The sequence below is a fragment of the Trachemys scripta genome, chromosome 6, assembly GCF_013100865.1.
Source record: "Trachemys scripta elegans isolate TJP31775 chromosome 6, CAS_Tse_1.0, whole genome shotgun sequence".
Lineage (NCBI taxonomy): Eukaryota > Metazoa > Chordata > Testudines > Emydidae > Trachemys > Trachemys scripta.
The window spans coordinates 40,599,529-40,622,778 of record NC_048303.1 but is presented as its reverse complement, the minus strand read 5'-3'; the positions used below and the strand labels follow the sequence as shown (position 1 = coordinate 40,622,778).

At 40.9% G+C, this 23,250-nt stretch overlaps 1 protein-coding gene across 1 annotated transcript in view; it reads right to left on the bottom strand.

Annotated features, from left to right (window-relative positions):
- Positions 1-437: 437 nt before the first annotated feature.
- Positions 438-23,250, bottom strand: part of SERINC5 (serine incorporator 5) — a 78,429-nt gene continuing 55,616 nt past the window's right edge. The window contains exons 4-12 of the mRNA XM_034773412.1: positions 22,992-23,074; positions 19,694-19,787; positions 17,880-18,091; positions 13,347-13,442; positions 10,464-10,590; positions 5,847-5,913; positions 2,161-2,200; positions 1,198-1,345; positions 438-870 (exon numbers count right to left, since the gene is read on the bottom strand). Coding sequence (XP_034629303.1) covers positions 723-870; positions 1,198-1,345; positions 2,161-2,200; positions 5,847-5,913; positions 10,464-10,590; positions 13,347-13,442; positions 17,880-18,091; positions 19,694-19,787; positions 22,992-23,074 — 1,015 coding nt within the window. The 3' untranslated portion in view covers positions 438-722. The remainder of the gene's footprint in view (positions 871-1,197; positions 1,346-2,160; positions 2,201-5,846; positions 5,914-10,463; positions 10,591-13,346; positions 13,443-17,879; positions 18,092-19,693; positions 19,788-22,991; positions 23,075-23,250) is intronic.

Sequence of the window (23,250 nt, the reverse complement as noted above, 5' to 3'; positions counted from 1 at the left end):
CGCTTCATATGATCAATTGTACTTAAAAAGGTGCCTTTCAGTTTACATAATAAATATTTCTATTGCCATTGGTATGTTTCTCTATCATTCCATATTTGTAATAACTTAATATATTGAGTAATTTAATATATTTAGAAACCTTTGAGCAGATACATTGCCCTACTCCATCCCAGTCAAACGTTTACTCGTTTTCTACTACTCAAGTAGTACTTCAGGTGCATTTGTGGAGAAAGTTATCTGGAGACAGGTATCAAGACTTGTGTGCAGTATAAAAGGATAGTTTGAATTTGAATCATCATCATCATCGTCATCATCGAAAAGTATAAAAACGAATACATTTCTTTTTGTTACAAGGTATCTGACATTCCACAGGAGGAAAAGATACACTTTGCACTATGTTTGGTTTTGCTCTTCTTGCCAATAAAGTCAGATTGTCAGTTATTCTACAACTGTTTTATTTATTCCAGTTTATGTAACATTACCCATATTTTCCCCACCCTTCTGCATCAGTGTTGCAACACTGTCTTTGAATAGATTTGTTCCATGGAGCTCCATTTTTGTTCAGACAGTTAAAAAAAATGGTTAAAAAAAAGAGGAAGTCTTCAGATCTATAGTTTTATCGGACAAGAGGTAACTAATCAGCATGTTAGACACCTGATGATAGACTTATTTCTCCATCGAAGTGACTGATGTATTTGTAACAGAATAGCACTTGTGAAGTCTCACACTGAGAATTGTCGGGTTGGACAGCAGAGAGGTGCTACAAGAGTCCATAGGTAGAGTAGGACACACACCCAACATGACGCCATCTTAATCCAGAAGATGGACCAGGTTCCACTGAAGAATTTTTCAATCTCAGCACCTTCATAACTGTTAAAGAGACGAAGGGAAAAGATGACAAGAAATCCAGTAAGCTGATACATCTAAAATAGGAACAATGAGTGTGTTTCCCTCTACTCATTTTGAGACAATTACTGACCTCAAGCAACCTAATTTTGAACCTGGGAACAGCTCTTTATAGACTGGGAGCCTGTTCTGGTAACAGCCAGGACAGACCTGCATAGTCTCTCCCTCTCTCAACCAGGAGGCAAGATGCAACTGCTCCAGTTTTGGTTATTTCAACCATACTCCCACATTGAGAGCCGTCCGGTAACACTACATGAATGTTAAGATTTTTCCACCTTGAAGTTTACTTACTGGAACCAGTGAGTTACTGTCATCATCACATAGAGAGAAGCCAAGAAGAAAACGAAGTGGAAGTAAGCATAGCTGTATACCGTGCCTCTCTTTTCATCATAAATTACAGTCTGACCGCCCCTTTCTTCAACATGCTCTTCGGTGTCAGCTGGGAACAGGGAACAAGAAGTTGTTTCACACGAGAATAGAAACAGTGGTAGAGTTAACATCCTATAGATCTAATTAAAATGAACAATTTTAGGCCCAATTCAGTTCAATATCCTTATCCAGCAGAAAACTTAAGCATGCTCTTGACTTCAGGCACAACCTTAAGTCGCATTGAAGAGAACAGAATTTAAGCATATGTTTAAGTGCTGTCATGAATTCAGGTGTTCAACTTGATCACAGGATCCTGAGCTTCCTCACTTTATATTGGTCTCAGTCCATGGAGTACTCCCTTGCTGATACCAAAGTGAGAGTCCCAACACCATTAGGTCTTCTGACAGAGGGGGCAACAATTGGTACTCCATTGGTTGTTGCTCCTACCCCCAGGCAGAGAGCAAAGGCGCAATACAGGAGAAGAGCACAGAATGCTGAGCACACAAATCTGGCAGTGACAGCAGGACACACCCTTTTGAAAGTATGTTAAGAGCAGCTATTCCCTTTTCACACCTTTATTTCATATAATGCAAAAAGAGATTAACCACACAAGGATGGAATGAGAAAGTATTTAAATATTTTTAAATGACAAAATTGTATAGATTTTAAAATAAAAATTTATAAAATTAAGCATTCCAGAGTGGTCTTAGTTTTTGAATATTTTTTCAATGCATTTCATGCTGCTGAAGAAGTTTCAATTTCCACAGAATTTAGGACACATGCACCTCTGTATATACTGGGCCTTGCCTTGGTTATACTCTTGTGGTTTGGGCTAAACGGCACAAGCAATGCTAAGCAAAATATATATAAGGAATGCATAGTTACCATCTCCATCAGGTGCACAGCAAAAGCAGCAACGAGCTACCTACAAGGCAAAGTTAACAAAAAAGAGGTTTCATGCAACAACAGAGAAATAGAACAGCAGATTAAGTCAGCCTATTGTGCCTAAATTACAAATACTAAGTTATAAAAACATTGCTTTGTATATTTGCAACAGACAACACAGCTAAAGCCTCCATCAGGAATAACCAAGCAATTGACAGCAATAGAACTTTTGGAAGTTAGGCACCTACTTTGCAAGTCTTGGTGTCAATTAACCATTTATGGAGAAATATACTGCACATATCCATTTTACATAATCTAAGACCAATATTCCAATTACGAGAGGGTTGTGTAGCTACAGTGGAGTAATGCTGTAAAACAGTTGTGTACCATAGTTCCTTCTTCAGACCTAAGTCACAGGTGTTTTTTAAAGTAACATTTCGTTATAGAAATGAGGATGCAAGGAATATTAGAGATTCTGACTACATTCAGCAAGACTGATTATACAAATTTAAGCATCAAACTTAAATGGACATTTGTGAGGTTGGAGTCAGCGGTAGTAAACTGTTACATAAAATGGTATGAAGATAAGTAAGCAAGTTTTTTTTGTTTTGTTTTTTGTTGGACAAGTCTCATTTCTCAGTCTAGAAGCTAGTTCTTCACTGGTAGCACACTGACACTTCTGAAATGCATTTGGGTACTGCCAGCGTGTTTTCCTATTTCCACTGCCTTCTAATACACAACATTGCACTTTTATTGTGCGTTTTCCCAGTATTTTTCTTCTTCTGTACAATTCCACAGTATACGTATTAACTCTGCATTTTCTATATTACATCTCCAACATCTGTTGTTCTCGAATACATTTCGGTTTCATTTGGAGGTGGTGGTGTTTGGTTTTGAAGTATACATACCAAGAAATTACGTTGTACTTTAAGATTTGTGATCTTTATACTTCAGTTTAATAGATAAGGATTTTCACACTAGCTTTGTATGATTAAATACTCTCTGGATGCAAAAGATGGCAAAAAACCCTAGCAAAGTTCCTGCTTAAGAGATTGGCTGACTAAGTTTATTAAACAGGAGAATAAAGGCTCTTCCTATAGTTTGGTTTAACAGGGTTCTTTACTTAAAGTTAAATTTGGACAAGAACTATTGCCTTTCGCTTCCATTATTATTTGGCTACATCAAGATCTTGAAGTTAATGCCAGGTTCCTTTAAAGAAAAAACATTTTCTTTGGATACGCGTGTCAGAAATTCAGGCCTTGCACATTAAGTAATGTAATTAGTACTGTTGGCTTGCATACAAAGCCATTCCGAGGAATTAATTATCTCTAGTTTATACAGAAAAGTCTTTCTGTATAAATAGATGCAGCTGCAGAATTAGGTTTACATTTCTTGTCAAAAGACAAAGGCCCTTTATCACAGTGAAGACAATCAGAATGCAATTAATTGGTCATTGCCCATCATTGCTTTATACTCACATGCAACAGTTCCCATACAACTCTTTAAAACCAAATGATTTAGAAATAACTCTACTGTTGAGTGCTCTAGTGAAGCAGTTCAACCTCAGACAAATGGACCAGGGTTACCAGGCTAAGACTGGTGTGCCAGCCAGTGCCTTCTGCTTCCCATTCAGCAATTTGCATTCTAACATACAATAAAGCTTGAACTGCTTCAACTCTCACACTGGCAAGACAAGACTGGGGTCTGAAGCAGCCCAAGCACTATTCTGGATCAAAGTATGCACAACTGATTGGTAAGGAGGCAAAATATGTGCACTGGAATCCAAAGTACAGAGGGTCATCATTAAGGCTGTGTGCGCATGTGCCTGGAGTACCAGGCACACATGCTTGAAGTATAGTGATTTTGCAAAATGGAGTGCTAATAAGATCTATTAAATATTGAGCCATAAGCAATAGTTACTATTTTTCAAAGATTTATATATGAGTACTACCTGCATGTTTGAGTATATAATAGTTAATTACTGTAGCATTTTTAAATACTTATCTTTGCAACCAAGACAGGCTAGAAACACCACTTTTTAAAGATGACAGTATGAAAACTTAGATTCTGTACCAAGTTTCATGGCACCCAGAGTGAAGCTTTTACAATACATAGGATCAGTTCTAAGTCTCAGAGTCTTGATCTACAAAAAAAAAAAAGCTAAAATTTGAAGTATTTACCTTGACTCATTTAGATAGCAGAGTGTACAAATTCTAAGTGAACATATTTAAAAAGCCGATTTATTTTTTTTTTAATGCTCAGAGTTAAGTAGGTTGAGTTATTTTGCTCAAGTTTTCCCACAGAATTCACTTTTGGGGTAAGACCAAACATGGATATTCTACCTCAGATGGAAGCTACAGCAACTAAAACAAGGGGACTAGAATGGAAGTGGGAATTCAGTCTTCAATACAGGGAGCTGACAACAACATCTGTTAGACAGTTGTGAAGCTAACAAATACACGTATGCAATAGAATGGCTTACTTTTACTACATATAGCATGACAATTCAGTGGTGGCAGTACATTAATTATCTTTTTCACTGTAAAAATGCCAAGAAGGAAAGCCACAGAAGGAAGGGGGTGGGGTGGAGGGAGAGGAGAGAAACAAAACAGAGCGTTAGTGGTTTTGGGTGGGAAGAGATTAAGAAACCCCAATATAGAGCACTAATAATTTTGATCACATTTTACTGCCTTTGAATTTTCTCAACTGCCCTGTTCTGCAATTAAAATATAATGATCTCATCTTTGCCTATATTCCTAATAAATATTGACTTTTCTGCCTCTAACTGAAAGGAAGTGAGCTTCTGGGGAACAGTTGCATCCCAGTTTAATGCAAGCTGTAACATTGTAGGATGTCTGCAGAATGCTAGGGAAAAAAATTGCAAGGACAGCAGCATACCATTTAGGACACATTAGCCAAGTCCTCTGAGGGACCAGCTGGAGCTGCTGAGGAGCCAGCCCAGGCAGTAAAGAATCAGGAAATTCCACCTTTCCTGACAGGAAGAACATGTGGAGTGGGAATAGGCTTTTTACTTAGCTATCTGTAACAGAGTGGCTTGCCCCTGAAGGCCTGGAGCCAGCAAACACTAGTTAATCAGAAGGTGCACCTGAGCAGGGAGCGGGTGATTATCTTATAAAAAGCAGTAGGAAGCTGTAGAAGTGGGGAGTGCTTGGGGAGAAGACACCAGCATGAAGCTGGAGGGAGTGATGTCAGCCAAGGCCTGCCAGGGCAGGGAATGGCGGCTGGGAGTGAGCAGGCTCCAGCAGAGAACCCTAAATTATCAAGGAGGGAGCAGGCTCCAGGCAGGGAAGACCTTGGGAGAACCCCCAGCAGGAACACTGGGAGCATAGACTTGATGGGGATTTGAGAACTTTGTTTTGGGAATGATTGTATTGTTGTAATAAATCCAGCCCCGAAGAAGGGCATTGCTGAACTACAGAAGCGTTGCACGGAGTTCTTCAGGGGTCCTGAAGAAGGAAAATGGAAGCAGAGTCCTGCAGAGCCACTTGTGTCCACAAGGGGTTGCTCAAAAAGGCAGCTGACCCTTTTATATCATCCTTCTAAGTTCTAGTTGCAAATTCTATATGAATACATACGATCGGAAGAAAGACAGCTTGAAAATCAGCACCGAGATGGGATGGTGGGAAGGAGCAATCTGTTACAGTTCAGGGGAATAGTTAACTCACTTCAGTTTCAGGCGTTGCATATATTCCTCTCAGTGCTTCAGAGCTTGAACGAGTTGTTGAGGTCAAACTAGGATCAAAGAGAAGATAGCATCATAACATGCAGTGTAAGTATATGTTTCCTGCAATGCTGAGAAATCTCATGGGGAACATCTACACTGCTAGAAGGGAGTGAGCCTCCCAGCCCAGGTAGTGTGCTAGCAATGGCACTGTAGCTTGAGCTGCAGCTCATGCTCTCAAGACCCTGGGCCTGAGCTTGGGTGACTAGGTCAAATGCCTGCCAGAGCCACAGCCGTGCTGCTGAGTTTAGCGTACTAAGTCAAATGAACCTAGCAGGAGTCTGTGCAACCCAGGCTGGGAGTCTTACTCCCAGCTGCAGTGTAGACATACCCTAAGGGTCCAATCCCGCACCAACTGAAGTAAGTGAGAACACAGGATGTAGGGTCAAGTCTATGAAAGGTTTATTCTATGCAAGTAGAAACCTACAGGACAGATCACCACCACCAGACCCATTCTGTAATCACGAACTTAAAAATAAAACCAGACAGCTTCTATTAACGTCAATGCCACCAGACAGCAGTCAACATAAAAGCTAAACACACTGATTTGCATTTCAGAACAGGTTCTCCCTGCTATGCATGACAGCTGTAGACTAGTTTTACAGCAATTGCTTTGACCGATCCTGTAAATAAAGACCACAGTCACAGCCTTGCAAAATGAGACAAACTCATAATTAGCAGACAGAAATAATCAGTATTTATAAGGTATTTGCTAGGAAAGATTATTAATACCATCATTATTCCATTTCCTGTAAAGTCTGTTTGTTGGGGTAATCCTTACCAGTTTCCACCCCATTTCTCTCTGAAACCAGCTCTTATCTTGAAAAAGAGGAAGGATGGCTATGTTACACAAACTCCCCATGACCCACACTGAAACGTTAACACAGATCTCTATCTAGATACTTATATGGACCCCAGAACTGTAGTAAACCAGCCATTCTGAAACATTTAACAAAAGAACAACATACTCTACCCCCCTTGTTTCCTTCCCACCATTTAGAGAAGTGTAAATCTCGTACTGAGGAGGAAGCCACAAAGAAATGAGTTTCTCATTTAATTCTGAACATGGTGGTATTTGTGGTCCTGCTTTTCCTGAGAGAATGCTCCATAGCCTAGTTTCAATTCTTCTAAAAAGTCTGTCTTCCACACTGACAAATCTTTCCCTAATGATTGAAAGATTCATTGTTCCAGTGGAAAGTAGATGCAATAGGAAGTCATTGCAATAACCAAACCTGGATTATCATGAATATATGGATTCGTGGCAAGATCCATGTCTAGGAGTTACCAGGGTAGTGCTGTTTCTCCAGATGGGAGGACTGGTTGCATCACCTCTTCTAATACAGCTATTTTGGGGTGGCATTGGGAGCAAAGGCCAAATTCTTGGAGGATGGAGATTTTGAACTGGACTCTTATTCAGTGCAGAGCCAATGCAAAGATCAGTTACATGGCAACTTGTGTTGCTAAGCAATTGGGAGTTTTTTCCTGGTTCATTCCCAGATAGAAGTTGCAATAATATAGCCTAGATACCACAAATGCACAGACTGATGTGCCCAGATTCAGGTCTGATAGGAAATACCAGGGTAGCCTGGTTTCTCCAGATATTAGGACTGGATGCCCCACCTTGTTAAAAGGCGGTCTCAATGCCACCCCCCAAAGAGGTTCTTTTAGAGCATAAGACTAAATTTAGCTAAATTGGAAAAGATGGGGGATCAATATGAAAATTGAAAGGTGGGTAAGGAACTGGTTAAAGGGGAGACTACAACGGGTCATACTGAAAGGTGAACTGTCAGGCTGGAGGGAGGTTACTAGTGGAGTTCCTCGGGGATCAGTTTTGGGACCAATCTTATTTAATCATTTTATTACTGACCTTGGCACAAAAAGTGGGAATGTGCTAATAAAGTTTGCAGATGACACAAAGCTGGGAGGTATTGCCAATACAAAGAAGGACCAGGATATCATACACGAAGATCTGGATGATCTTGTAAACTGGAGTAATAGTAATAGGATGGAATTCAATTTGCAAGGTCATGCATTTAGGGATTAACAACGAGAATTTTTGTTATAAGCTGGGGACTAATCAGTTGGAAGTAAACAGAGGAGGAGAAGGACCTCGGAGTATTGGTTGATCACAGGATGACTATGAGCCACCAATGTGATATGGCCGTTAAAAAAGCTAATGTGGTCTTGGGATGCATCAGGCGAGGTATTTCCAGTAGAGATACGGAGGTGTTAGTACCGTTATACGAGGCACTGGTGAGACCTCATCTGGAATATTGTGTGCAGTTCTGGTCTCCCATGTTTAAGAAGGATGAATTCAAACTGGAACAGGTACAGAGAAGGGCTATTAGGATGATCTGAGGAATGGAAAACCTGTCTTATGAAAGGAGACTCAAAGAGCTTGACTTGTTTAGCCTAACCAAAAGAAGGCTGAGGGGAGATGATTGCTCTCTATAAATATATCAGAGGAATAAATACCAGGGAAGGAGAGGAATTATTTAAGCTCAGTACCAATGTGGACACAAGAACAAATGGATATAAAACTGGCCATCAGGAAGTTTAGACTTGAAAGTAGAGGAAGGTTTCTAACCATCAGAGGAGTGAAGTTCTGGAACAGCCTTCCAAGGAGAGCAGAGGGGCAAAATACATATCTGGCTTCAAGACTAAGCTTGATAAAGTTTATGGAGGGGATTGTATGATGGGATAGCCTCATTTTGGCAATGAATTGATCTTTGACTATTAGCAGTAAATATGCCCAATGGCTTGTGATGGGATGTTAGATGGGGTGGGATCTGAGTTACTACAGAAAATTCTTTCTTGGGTGTCTGGCTGGTGAGTCTTGCCTATATGCTCAGGTTTTAGCTGATTGCCATATTTGTGGTCAGGAAGGAATTTTCTTCCAGGGCAGATTGGCAGAGGTCCTGGGGGTTTTTCGCCTTCCTCTGCAGCGAGGGTCACGGGTCACTTGCTGGAGGATTCCCTGCACCTTGAGGTCTTTAAACCACAATATGAAGACTTCAATAGCTCAGACATAGGTTAGGGGTTTGATACAGGAGTGGGTGGATGAGATTCTGTGGCCTGCGTTGTGCAGGGGGTCAGACTAGACTAGCATAATGGTCCCTTCTGACCTTAAAAGTCTACATCTAAGACAATCTGTCACACCTCCCCTCTACACACAGATTAAAAAGGTTTTGTAAGGGATTTCTGTTTTTTAATACTACATGTATTTCAAATCATTTTAAATGGGCATGTTATTGCTGTACCAGAGCAGCTGTTCACTTGTATTTACTTTCCACATCAACATATTTATTCTTCAGCTGAACTAAATTTTAAGAATAAATCATAAAGCTATTAGAATTTCTTTAAAAAGACTGCTGGTAAAAGTTTTTTCTAGACACAAAGTGTCTTTCACTAGATTACTAACAACACCCTTTCTACTAGTGAACATCAATATTAAAAAAATAAAAATATCTAAGTTACAGTAGAACCTCAGAGTTACGAACTGACCAGTCAACCACACACACACACACACACACACACACACAAACCTCCCCCCCGCCCCCTTTTGGAACCAGAAGTACACAAACTGGCAGCAGCAGAGATTTAAAAAAAACAAACAAACAAAAAAAAACACCACACAGCGCAAATACAGTACAGTACTGTGTTAAATATAAACTACTAAAAAAAGGGAAAGCAGCTTTTTTCTTCCGCAAAGTTTCAAAGCTGTATTAAGTCAATGTTCCATTGTTCATTTTTGAAAAAAACAAAACAACCATAACATTTTGTTCAGAGTTATGAACAACCTCCATTCCCAAAGTGTTCTTAACTCTACCTTACTTTTCACTGTTTGCTTTTTTTGCATTTCTCTCATGGACAACCAAACAGACTAATCCGTTTCAGGAGGGCTCCTAGTCAAGTTCATATTCAGATTCTCAGACACTAGCAGTGCTTGATCACATAATTCATTATGCACATTGCATTTAGGAAGTTTATTAGACTGGGGTCCTTTACATGGGTGGCTACGGATGGAGAGCAACACCACACTACCCCAGCAGTTTGCCACACAGTTAAAAACCACAAACCATGTCCAAATTACTATCAGAGAAGCTACTACTTGGTGGTACTTTCTGTAGAATAAGACTTTGTGAAAAAGTGATGTTTCTGATCTTGATTAAGAAAGTTTTCAAATATGAACAAAGGTAGTGTTGTCTTCCTGCGCATGCAGTCAGATACATTAAACCAGCTATGTCTGCAGACTCAGGAAGGGAATGCTTCACTGCTTCATGTTCGGAATTTCTTCCGCCAGTAGATGTGGATCCTTTTCATAAAATGCTAAATCATCATTAGGATTCAGAGTTGCCTATTTCATCACTGATCATTTTAGAGAAGAAACATCCAGCCACTCTGGGAAAGTATGATTAATCAGATTAATTTCCATCCTTTCATGTAATTCTACCTCTAGCAATTCCTTTCCATTTGCATTGCACACATTATAAAATCTTAATCTGTTTAATTTAATTTACAGTAGGGTAACAAAAAAAAACCCCAAAACACAAAGACTTACCAAGAATATAAAATGCAACAAAACAGAAGAGCAGTGCCCAATCCAGTAACCAGGTTCTCATCTCCGTGCAAGCCCTGGCCAAAGTCAGGTACGCAGATTGTAATGTTCTTATGGTTCTCATCCAAGACTTTAAAAAAACCCAAAACAAAAACAATTAATGAGTTCATTTGACTTCAGATTAAAGAAAATAATTTGTTTCCCGAAACATCAAGAACATTTTGGTTTTTTAGAAAGATTATCTAGGCTGGGAGGCTGAAATTAGACTTGCCAGGTGTGTTGTTTCTTGAAGGGCAGAACTACAATAAACTTCAGCACTTTGCTGGCTCACCAGGACAGAGTGGAGAAATGTCAGGCCCTGGGGTAGTTCTTAAAATCCCAGCTTCTCTGCTGGGCCGGTCACCAACACTTCACCTCCCCCCTATTTTGGAGGGCCAAGTGACATCTGAAGAAATTTAAAATTATACATACATTATAAATGTGTTACTGTTTGTAAAGCTTGGCTCACATTATCCTGTACTATGTCTGTTTAAGACGGGGTGTTTTAAGGGCAGCCCAAGTGCCAAATATAGGCTCGGTGAGGTCTAAAATATGGCCTGTGGCAACTCTACTCCTAAAATGATGCACTGAGGACAAGGAACTACACTGGGTTATGGGCATATTTTATTTTAAAATGTATGCAAGTTAGCTGCTGCCCTCAGATTCCTGGCAAACTGCCAGCATAGTTCTTGGTGTCCCAGAGCACAGATACTCTTGCTTGACAAATACACCTCTACCCAGATATAACGCTGTCCTCGGGAGCCAAAAAAAACCAATTTACTGGGTTATAGGTGAAACCACGTTATATCGAACTTGTTTTGATCCACCGGAGTATGCAGCCCCACCCCCCCGGAGCGCTGCTTTATCGCGTTATATCCGAATTCATGTTATATCGGGTCGCGTTATATCAGGGTAGAGGTGTACATCTGCTTTGAACCAAGGGCTGGCATATTTCTAATACCTACCTGCCTAGTGCATGCTCTTGCAAATACAATAGTTTTCTTGCCTATAAATTGGGTGTCTCATTCAGATTTACCACTGTGTGTCATTCTCCAACTCTCCTTCTGATAAGTGGACAGCCCAGACAGATGAAAACCTACACATTACTAAGTCCTTCTTCACCGTTCCTTTTCTAGTTACTGCTATTCTAGTAAAAAGGAGGCAATTCTTACCAAGACTAGCCTAAATTGCAGAGGTTAGAGCAGTGGTGGGAAACATGTGGGCCCATCAGGGTAATCCGATTGTGGGTCGCGAGACATTATGCTGACTTTGACTGTCCACAGGCACCGCCCCTACCCCCCAGCAGCTCCCAGTGGTCACTATTTGCTGTTCCTAGCCAATGGGAGCTACAGGAAGCGGCAGGCCACAGGGATGTGCTGGCCGCCACTTCCCGCAGCTCCCATTGGCCGGGAACAGAGAACCGCGGCCACTGGGAGCTGCGGGGAGCAGTGCCTGCAGATGGTCAACATCAGCATAAGGTCTCACAGCCCGCAATCAGATTACCCTGATGGGCACAGGTTGCCCAACACTAGGTTAGAGGAAAGGCATTAGTGCAATTCATCTGAATCACAGAAATCTATTTTGGAGCTTGGAAAATGGCTCGCTGTTCACTAGATCCACCAGTCTGGATGGATTCCAAAAAGGAATTTCTTGAGAGAAAAATGGAGACAAACCAAATTTTTAAAAAGAGCCTAATGTTAGAAAAACTATAGCAAGGTTTTTTGGCATCTGGAGATGCTCTGGAAGTATGAGGCACAATGTGTTCAAATTAGTATGCATGTGAAGAAGTACAAGGACACCCATATCTGGTGAGGATTAATCTTAATTTTTTATTCGCTGAACAGCAATTGTAGTACTACTCAAATGCTCTTGAAACAAAAGATATGAGAGTAATTTTTCCATATGAAAGGGAAAATGGAGGTCAAAAACTAGGTCGTTTGCTTGGTTCCATGCTCCCAATTAACAAATCTAGCACATCAATTATAGGTAGGGCCCTACCAAATTCACGGCCATGAAAAACATGTCATGGACTGTGAAATCTGGTCTCCCACCATGAAATCTGGTCTTGTGTGCTTTTACCCTATACTATACAGATTTCATAGGGGAGACCAGCGTTTCTCAAATTGGGGATCCTGACCCAAAATGGAGTTGCAGGGGGATCGCAAGGTTATTTTAGGAGTTTGCGGTATTGCCACCCTTACTACTGTGATGCCTTCAGAACGACGGCTGGTAACCAGGCGCCCAGCTCTGAAAGCAGTGCCCCGCCAGCTGCAGTGCAGAAGTCAGGGTAGCAATACCACACCATGTCATACTTCCTTCTGCGCTGCTGCTGCTCAGATCTGAAGGAGCCATACCACAACAATAACCTTGCGACCCCTCCTCCCCGCCCACAACTCCTTTTGGGGGCAGGACCCCCTACCATTACAACACTGAAATTTCAGATTTAAATAGATGAAATCATGTAATTAATTTTTTTTATACTACGATTGTGAAATTGACCAAAATGGACTGTGAATTTGGTAGGGCCCTAATTATAGGAAGAAAGCAATAGATCTTATTGTAATGGCAGCTAAAATAGCAACTGGGGGAGGAAATCTACTGGATAGAAGCAAAAAAAGGGCAGACAAAAGTGTCCAATCTGAAACTAAAGAAGGATATACATCTTTCTGGTTGGCATTGCATGCATTGGCCTCCATCCTACACTAGTCTCTCCTGTCAAAGCTAGCATCTTGCATTGAACTCATGACCATGCAGGATTTGTTTGGCATGATAATCTAAAGGCCTAATCACATTCACTTTTGATGAGCGTTATTTAAGTCCTTTAAGGCATGCTGCAAGATAACTTACTAGTTTCTGATGGTTTGCTTGACAGAGATGAGAACGTGAGATACATGACATAGCAGCTGATAACTCCTGACTGCAACAAACTAGAGTGTGGTTGGCCTTTAGAGGAAAAAAAGGTAAGATATTGAAGCATTTTTATGGGCTTTAATAAACTGAAAAACAAACAAATTTAAGTGGTCAAAGTATCTTTCACATGGGAAATATTATTTAATCCTTTCCCATGCACTTTAGAAAGTTTCCAGACAGATTAGATACGTATTTCCTCTGAAGGACACAAGGAAACATCCCTTTCTCCACTGGCTGCTCCGTGGAGGTTAAGATCCCCAAACCAGTAAGAAATAAATACTGTGCTCTGGCCAACTATACCAAGCTCAAAAACAATATTCACACTTGGAGTAAGTTACTGGCTTACAATAACAATAGCTTTAATATCCTATCATCATTTAACTTTGAAATTACTTGAATCACTGATGTATCTCCAGTCCCAGTGCATGAAAGATGCCACAAAATTTTTGTTGAAACACGAAGTGTGATGTGAAAGAACAAAAATTAGAATGGTTGTGAATTGTTCCAGCCTGTGTCTCAAAAACAGATAGATGGCAACTGTATGATAGTGACAAATGAGCATGAATTCAGAGCTGAATGGGTTTGAATGCTATTCTCTTAACCATGTTATTACAGCAAAGGTAGCATAAGTGGCTCCACGCCTAGCGATGGCTACGCATGTGAAACCTCTGCTGTGTCTCCACCCTATCAGGGAATTGTATCAAAGATACCGGCATGCTTATCATAGAAAGTCACAGAAATATAGGACTGGAAGGGACCTCGATAGGTTATCTAGCCCAATCCCCCATATTGAGGCAGGACTAAGTATTATCTAGACCATCCTGACAGGTGTTTGTCAAACCTGCTCTTAAAAATCCCCAATGATGAATATTCCACAACCTCCCTAGGTAATTTGTTCCATTGCTTAACTACCTGACAGTTAGCAAGTTTTTAATATAAGAACATAAGAAAGGCTGTACCGGGTCAGACCAAAGGTCCATCTAGCCCAGTATCCTGTCTACCGACAGTGGCCAATGCCAGGTGCCCCAAAGGGAGTGAACCTAACTGGAAATGATCAAGTAATCTCTCTCCTGCCATCCATCTCCACCCTCTGACAGACAGAGGCTAGGGTCACCATTCCTTACCCATCCTGGCTAATAGCCATTAATGGACTTAACCACCATGAATTTATCCAGTTCTCTTTTAAACACTGTTATAGTCCTAGCCTTCACAACCTCCTCAGATAAGGAGTTCCACAAGTTGACTGTGCGCTGTGTGAAGAAGAACTTCCTTCTATTTGTTTTAAACCTGCTGCCTATTAATTTCATTTGATGACCCCTAGTTCTTGTATTATGGGAATAAGTAAATAACTTTTCCTTATCCACTTTCTCCACATCACTCATGATTTTATATACCTCTATCATATCCCCCCTTAGTCTCCTCTTTTCCAAGCTGAAGAGTCCTAGCCTCTTTAATCTCTTCTCATATGGGACCCATTCCAAACCCTTAATCATTTTAGTTGCCCTTTTCTGAACCTTTTCTACTGCCAGTATATCTTTTTTGAGATGAGGAGACCACATCTGTACGCAGTATTTGAGATGAGGGTGTACCATTGATTTATATAAGGGCAATAATATATTCTCAGTCTTATTCTCTATCCCCTTTTTAATGATTCCTAACATCCCGTTTGCTTTTCCTGTTTGTCCAACCTAAACCACCCTTGCTGCAATTTAAGCCCCTTCTTATCCTATCCTCAGTGGATAAGGACAACAAATTTATAAAAAGGATACTGATAACCTTTTACAACTTGAAGATTTATGCCCCCCTCCCCTTCAGTCTTCTCTTCTCCAGATTAAACAAACCCAATTATTTTTAAACTTCCCTCTTACGTCAGGTTTTCTAGACCTTTAATCATGTTTGTTGCTCTCCTCTGGACTGTCTCCAATTTGTCTACATCTCTTCCAAAGTGTGGTGCCCAGAACAGGGCACAGTACTCCATTTGAGGCCTTATCAGTGCTGAGTAGAATGGAAGCATTACTTCTCGTGTCTTGCTTACAATATTCCTGCTAAATGAATGACACTTTTTTTTTTTTTTACAACACTATTACATTGTTGACTCATATTTAGCTTGTGATCCACTACAACCCCTGATCCTTCTCTGAAGTACGGTTTTCTAGGCAGTCACTTCATGATTATTCCTTCCTAAGTAGAGTACTTTGCATTTGTCCTTACTGAATTTCATCCTATTTATTTCAGACCATTTGTCCAGTTTGTCACGGTCATTTTTTGATTTCTAATCCTATCCTCCAAAGCACTTGCCAACTGTCTCACCTTGGTATCATCTGCAAACCTTTACAAGTGTACTCTCTAGTTCATTATCCAAATCATGTATGAAGATATTGTCTAGAACTGGACCCAGATCCCGGAGGGACCCTACTTGATATGCCCTTCCAGCTTGATTGTGAACCATTGATATCTACTCTGAGTATGCTTTTTCCAACAAGTTGCATACCCACCTTATAGTATGTTCATCTAGGCCAGTGGCTCTCAAACTTTTGTACTGGTGACCCCTTTCACATAGTAATCCTCTGCATGTGACCCCCTCTTCTATATTTAAAAGTGTTTGTTTTTAATTTATTTAACACCATTATAAATGCTGGAGGCAAAGCAGGGTTTGGGGTGGAGGCTGACAGCTCATGACCCCCCCATGTAATAACCTCGTGATCCCTGAGGGGTCCCAACCCCCCGGTTTGAGAACCCCTGATCTAGGCTATATTTCCTTAGTTTGTTTAGGAGGAAATCATGTGAGGCAGTATCAAAAGCCTCTCTAAAGTTGAGATACATCACATCTACTGCTTCCCCTCTATCGACAAGGCTTGTTACTCTGTCAAAGGAGGACACTGGGATGGTTTGACATAATTTGTTCTTGACAAATCCACGTTGACCGTTACTTATTACCTTATCTTGTAGGTGCTTACAACGTGATTGATTATTTGTTCCATTATTTTTCTGACTGGTCTATAATACAGAGGGTTGTCTTTATTCCCCTTTTTATAGATAGGTATTATATTTGCCCTTTTCCTGTCCTCTGGGGTCTCTGACTTCCTTCATGAGTTCTCAAACACAAAATCGCTAATGGCTCAGAGATCTCTTCAGCCAGTTCCTTAAGTATTCAAGGACGTATTCTATCAGGCCCTGCTGACTTGAAGATATTTAACTTGTCTAAGTAATTCTTAACTTGTTCTTTTCCTATTTTAGCCCCAGATCCTACCCCATTTACACTGATGTTCACTATGTTGTCGAACGTATATGTTAGTCATTTGATCACTGATAACCATTTTGGTGAAAACTGAAACAAAAAAGGGCATTGCCACTGATGTGTTTTCTGTTATGGTCTTTCCCGTCTCATTGAATAATGGGCCTATCCTGTCTTTGGTCTTCCTCTTGCTTCTCATGTATTTGTAAAACATTTTCTTGTTACCATTTATGTCCCAAGCTAGTTTAATCTTTTTTTTGGCCTTGGCTTTTATAAGCTTGTGGTGTTGTTTTTTATATTTGTCCTTTGTAATTTGACCTACTTTTTGTATGACTCTTTGATTTTCAGGACATTGAAGATCTCCTGGTTAAGCCAGGGTGGTCTCTTACATCCTTCCTATCTTTCTTATGCGTTGCTCTTGTGCCCTTAATGGCTCTTTAGAAAACCGTCACCTCTCCTGAACCTTTTTCCCCCTTGGACTAGTTTCCCATGGGATCTTACCTACCAATTCTCTGAGTTTGCTACAGTTTGCCTTCTTGAAATCCATTGTCTTTATTCTGCTGTTTTCATTCCTACCATTCCTTTCAATCATGAATTCTATCATTTCATGATCATTTTTACCCAAGCTGCCTTCCACCTTCAAGTTTTCAACTACTTCCTCCCTGTTTGTCAGAATCAAATCTAGAATAGCCTTCTCCCCATATCACTTTCTCCACCTTCTCTAAGGAAAAGTGGTCTTCAATGTATTTCAATAATTTGTTGGATAATCTGTGCCCTGTAGTAATATCTTCCCAACAGATGCCAGGGTAGTTGAAATCCATCACCAACAAGTTTTGTGTTTTGAGTGTTTTTGTTAGTTGTTTAAAAAAAAGCCTAGTCCACTTACTCTTCCTGGTTAGGTGGTGATCTGTAATAGACCCTTACCATGACATCACCCTTGTTTTTTACCCTTTTATCCTTACCCTTATGCAGTCTACACGTGATGTTATGCTTAGTGACACGGAGAAGAGAGGGTATGGTATGGATTTTATGGAGACAGAGTGACAAAATTTAACTCAAAACAGAGCGAGAGCGCGAGAGAGTGTGCAAGAAAGGTATACACACAGAGCGTCAGTACCCCTGATGACATCAGCCTTGCTAAGTCTGATAACCAGCAGTAGCTCCAGAGAAAAAACTCTCAAGGTGTCCCATCTCCAACAAAACAAATAGACAAAAGCTGTGATAAGCACACTTACGACTCTGGACACAGGGTGAGATGGCTACCAATGAAATAAGAATGCACAGGCCACCATTTACACCAAGCAGGATCTTGTTGTATGTGCAGCCCTCAGAGCGTGTATAAAAGACAGCCATCAAAATCACGGCTCCCACAGCAACGGAGTACAAGATGAGAGTGCCCAGAGCTAGTAAGCCATACCACAGTTTATTATGTGTTGTGCCCGACGTCCTGTTTGTAAGAAAGAAAATATATTTAGCTATAGAAAAAATATTCAACACTAGTCTTAACATATACTCCTTATCAAGGTAGCTTATATGACCATCAGAGCTGCACAAGTCAGCATGTTGCTTTCTATAGTACTGTACATAGTTTCAGCAGTATAGGCCGTGACTCCTGAGTATTTTAAAAATATAGTTGCCTCGCTAGATTCATTTGCTATCACTAGGATCTATAAAACATTCCATAATGCTAGTGTTGATCATATATCAAGACGTTACACTGACGTTTTAATGCCTGGCTATTTCCATAAATAGCGCCTGCAAGATTCTGAAAACTTGGCTCAGTCTATGCTGTTCCATCTGCAAATCTTTGACAGAATGTTGTAATCGTGGTTCCTAGCTAATGTACGGAATTCCTTGGCTGGAGCCAAGGACGAGACCCTTCCAGGTTCCAGCTCATTAGTGAAGTTCTTCCATTACATAAGCCCTGGAAAACCATTGTTAAATACACTGCAGCTATTCTTATCTACCTACCACTATAACGGTTTTGTCCATTCAACCATTCTCCCTTCTTTTGGCTCTCTGTATCCTACAAGTTTTACTAAGTCCTGAATTCCCCATTCCCACTGATCTTGGGGGAACAATGTATCAGATAACCTGATTGTACTGGATGATACTGTCTGTGCTAACAGGGCAGAAATGATTTGCAAAATGGTTTACAAAATCTGTAATGCAGATGCTGCCTTTGAGTTAAATGCCACTGCTGGAAGTCTCCTCTCAGTCACACTGACAGCACTGGGGTTTTGCTACAGTTAATTATTGGCAGCAGTGGTTGTGCTGTGACAAGAGAACATATTTATCCTAGCCTGAGGAAAAACAGTTATCGGGGAGAAAAGGGAGAGAGCAGAGGGTTTTAAACCTTTCCTACAAGCTAATGGGATAATTGAAAACAAAAAGAACAGAGGAATGGATGGGCAGGGAATAGCTAAAGGGAGGAGATTGTGCGTGTGTGTGTGTGTACGATTTAAGAGAGTTCTAAAATATTAATGGGGCAGGGAAGGAAGGTGCTACACAAATGGGAAATCAAGCCTATACGAAGAGGCTGGGCAAGGGGATTGATCAAGGAAAGTTGTAGAGTTGGGTGGAAACAAGCAGCACAGCTCTTATTTAAAAACTGGGCTGAGGTGTGTCTATAAACTTGCATGAAAACAAAACAGAATCCACCAGTTTACATCATCGCTCGAGTGCTGTGGCTATGCTGTATGGATCCACGCCATTTTATCAAAAGTGGATTATACCGACACAGAAGTGAAGAGGGTTAAAATGACGGGGTCCTTGCAGCAGCACTATTACTATTTATTGGAAACAACTATTTTAGTCAAATACAAAGCAACGAGAGGTCATAAGAGGGAGAGAAATGGCATCCAAAATGGGGAAGGAGAGCGAGTAAAGAGTAGGAAGTATACTTCCTTAAGTATAGTTGCCTGCCATCATAAAATAGTGTCTGTGGTATTTTTAAATACTGTGGTTAAATTTTCTATTAATAAAAACATACATTTAAAGAAGGATTGCACTACAATACATTATACAAATGACTGCTTGCCAGACATACCAGTTTTTATTCCATTTGTGCGCAAACTCCACAAGCAAGATAAGCTGAATGACTATAAAAAGGAATCCTCCTGCTGCACCTACATAGCGCCAGGCTGCAAAGGGGGAGGTTTTTTTTTTGGGGGGGGGGGGGGGGGGGGAAGGAGAGGAAAAGATCAATTTCCAATTATGTTGAACTTGAGAGCTTAGATAAAACTGAGCTTTGTGGTATTAGGGCAAAAGTCTACGCAGTGAAACAATTATACAGCTCATCAAGACATCTCAATTAACCTTAACTAGAGACCTTCCTGAAAATGGCAGAGGTCATCTGAAAGACCAGTGCAACTTTACATCCATCCCAGCTGACTGATAAATATGATTCAGTTTATGGCACTCCACACCTTCTAGAATATCCACTACAAGTTCATTAACCTGAAGAATTTTTGTGGAGAAGGTTACTGTATATGAAGAGAAGCTACTGAAATCTTGGTATATGGTGCAAAAAAGTGGTGGCATCAGTTTACACATATCCTAAAACCTAAAATTGTTGAGGAATCTGAGGCTGAAAAATGACTATCACTAGATTCAAAATTTCACAGATTTACCATGTAAAAAAATAAGAGGACAACGTTCATATTTGTAGGAATAAAAAGTGTTCTGAGACAATCCTCTGCATTCACCTATGAACGGTTTAAATCAAGATTGGATGTGAACACACACGACAAAATAACCTTTGGGTCACCACAAAAGCCACATGAGTAATTCTTTGTCACTTCCGTTCCAGAGTGGTCAATCTGTATCCTGACCAGACACCTGATTTTTGTGCAAACTAAAGGCTCTAACGCCACGTTTTCAAACTGCAGGTCACTACTGGGTTGCAGAATGGAAAGGACTGGGTCGCGGCAGATCTGGTCAGCACCGCCGACCGGGCCGTTAATAGTCCCATCGGTGGTGCTGCCCAGCTAAGGCAGGCTAGTTCCTACCTGTTTTGACACCGCGCTGTGCCCCAGAAGCAGGTCTGGCTCCTAGACGGGGTGCGTGGGTGCGCGCCGCCGCCAGGCCCTCCCCCCCCCAAGCCAGTGGAACCAGCCAATGGGATCTGAGGGGGGTGGGGGCATGGGGCTGCCTGCGGGCGAGAGCTGCGGAGTCACTTGCGTGCCTCCGCCTAGAAGACGGATCTGCTGCTGGCTGCTTCTGGGACACAGTGCGGTCTGCAGTGCCAGGACAGGCAGGAAGCCTGCCTCTGCACCCCTGCTATGCCACTGACCAGGAGCTGCCCGAGGTAAGCCCATGCCCCAACCCCCAGCCCTGAACCCCCCCAAACCCAGAGCCCCCTCCTGCACCCAAAACCCCTCATCCCCAGCCCCACCCCAGAGTCTGACCCCCAGCTCGGAGCTCTGACCCCCTCCCACACCCCCGCCCAAAGTACCCTCACACACCCCAAACCCCTCATCCCCAGCTCTGTTGGATTGTGGACATCAATTTTCTTCAACTGGGTTACCAGAAAAAAAAAAAAAAAGTTTGAAAACCACTGCTCTAAAGGAAATGTGTGCAGCTATCTAAAGGCTCATTTGGAGTCATTGTATGTCCTATAGCTCAGAAATGCATATAGTAATACAGGTGTGTAAGAGAGGGGAAGGGGTCTTTTCTAAATCAAAATTTGACCCTTAGGCTATAACTATAGACAGATATCCGCATTAACAATTTATAACTGGGAAATGTGCTAGTAAAATTTAACTGTGACCCAAGTAGTATTTTGCCAGGAAAACTTACCTTGACTTATAAGAGCCAAACAATATTGGTGTTAGTTTACATTACTCTTGGCAGAGTTATATACATTTGTTTTACTGTAGCATTATGGTTTGTTTGTTAGACTGAAAGTACTCAAGTAATATTTGTTTGTCAGTTTTGATAAGCTATTGTATTAGTTTAATGAGCATGTCGTTCTTTTGTAAAAATGTCAGCAAAGCGGAGGACAAAACTATAGATGTGGAATGGGCTGTGTGTATGTGAGGGGGAGGGGAGTAGACAGGTAAGCCCCTCACCCCTACTCAGTGACTAGGTACATAGAATTCCAAGTAAGAACCATACCTATTAGAGAAGGTTAAATTGCAGGTAGTATATGCGCGCACCACAGAGCTAGTAATGGGGCCATGCAAACCATGCAGTTGCACATGCCTCCCCAGCCAAACTGATGGGGCAGGGAGCAGTGGTAATACATATATATTTTATTTAAATAGAAAGACAGAGGGGAGAGCTACAGTAACCTTCTGAGAGGTGGAGTGAAAAGCAGATGCCTCCTGTTTGGCAGTTCCTTCAATCCCCTCTCCAAACACCCACCTATTTCGGAGAACAAATCCCACTGAATTTCAGTGGGCCTTTTGCTCCTAACTCCCTAAAGTTAGGTGTTTTGTTTTTTTTTAAATCTCCCCCAAAAGCTGACATTTACATAGGATTGAGAAAATATTCTCAAACCACTCTCCCAGAGTTAGTAACAATAACTGCTACCCATTTATATTCCCAATTAACAAAAATGGCTTCAGACACTGCTATAAAAACAGGATCCACAATAAATAATTGGCAATACAACATCTCAGCAAGAAATCTAATTTTATACTACTAGATGTAAACAAGGTGGAAACTAAACAAATTAAAAGATCCTGTCTCTCATTACAATCAGTCACTGCTAGTTTTCTAGAGAGAGGATTCCAGTGTGCTTTGTTTTGTTACACTTGGCTTACTGTACCACCTTACGAAGCTCTCTCTGTTGCAAGTAATGACTATGACAGAGCTAATTATAAAGACAAGGCGGGTGATGTAATATCTTCTATTGGACCAACTTTTGTTAACAGATAAGTATTACCTCACCCACCTCGCCTCTCTAATATCCTGGGACCAACACAGCTATAACACCACAGCATAAAGCTAATTATGTCAGCCAGAAAAAAAACCCAATTTTTGCCTACCCTTAAGTGTCTAATTTTTTTGGCACTTATTAGGACTATCTGTAAATCCAAAAGCTTGCAAGGCAGCACAAGTTTTTCTGTTCACACACTTGCCCGGCACATGTGTATACAACATAAAAATATTCTTAACTATACACACACACACACACACACACACACACACCCCAAAACTAAGAAAGAAGTGAAAGTAGTCGTAACACAACTAAGCCAACCCCATTCATTCACTCAGCTACTAGCACTATCACTGCTTACTGTAACAAGGAATACAGAAATAACCAATCTGTCTCTACTGTTAAGATTATAGGCACTCATACAAGTGGAATGGAAAGCGTATACACAAAGATAAAATTGTACCATTAAGGAAGGTGTCTTGATCTGGAATGAAGAAAGCGCCTGAGCACATGGCTGCCAAAACTAGAAGCTTAATGAACCAGAACCTGGAAGACAAAACCCAAGTGGAATCATTTATTTATAAAAGAAATTAAAAAAGTCTTCAACACGAGTGCTGTCTGTTTCATAGGATAGCTGTGCCTTAAGTAGTGGTTACTGCTCTCTGGTACAAAGGAATTACTACCAGTCTGAATACAACTTAGAATTCACTTATATACCTATG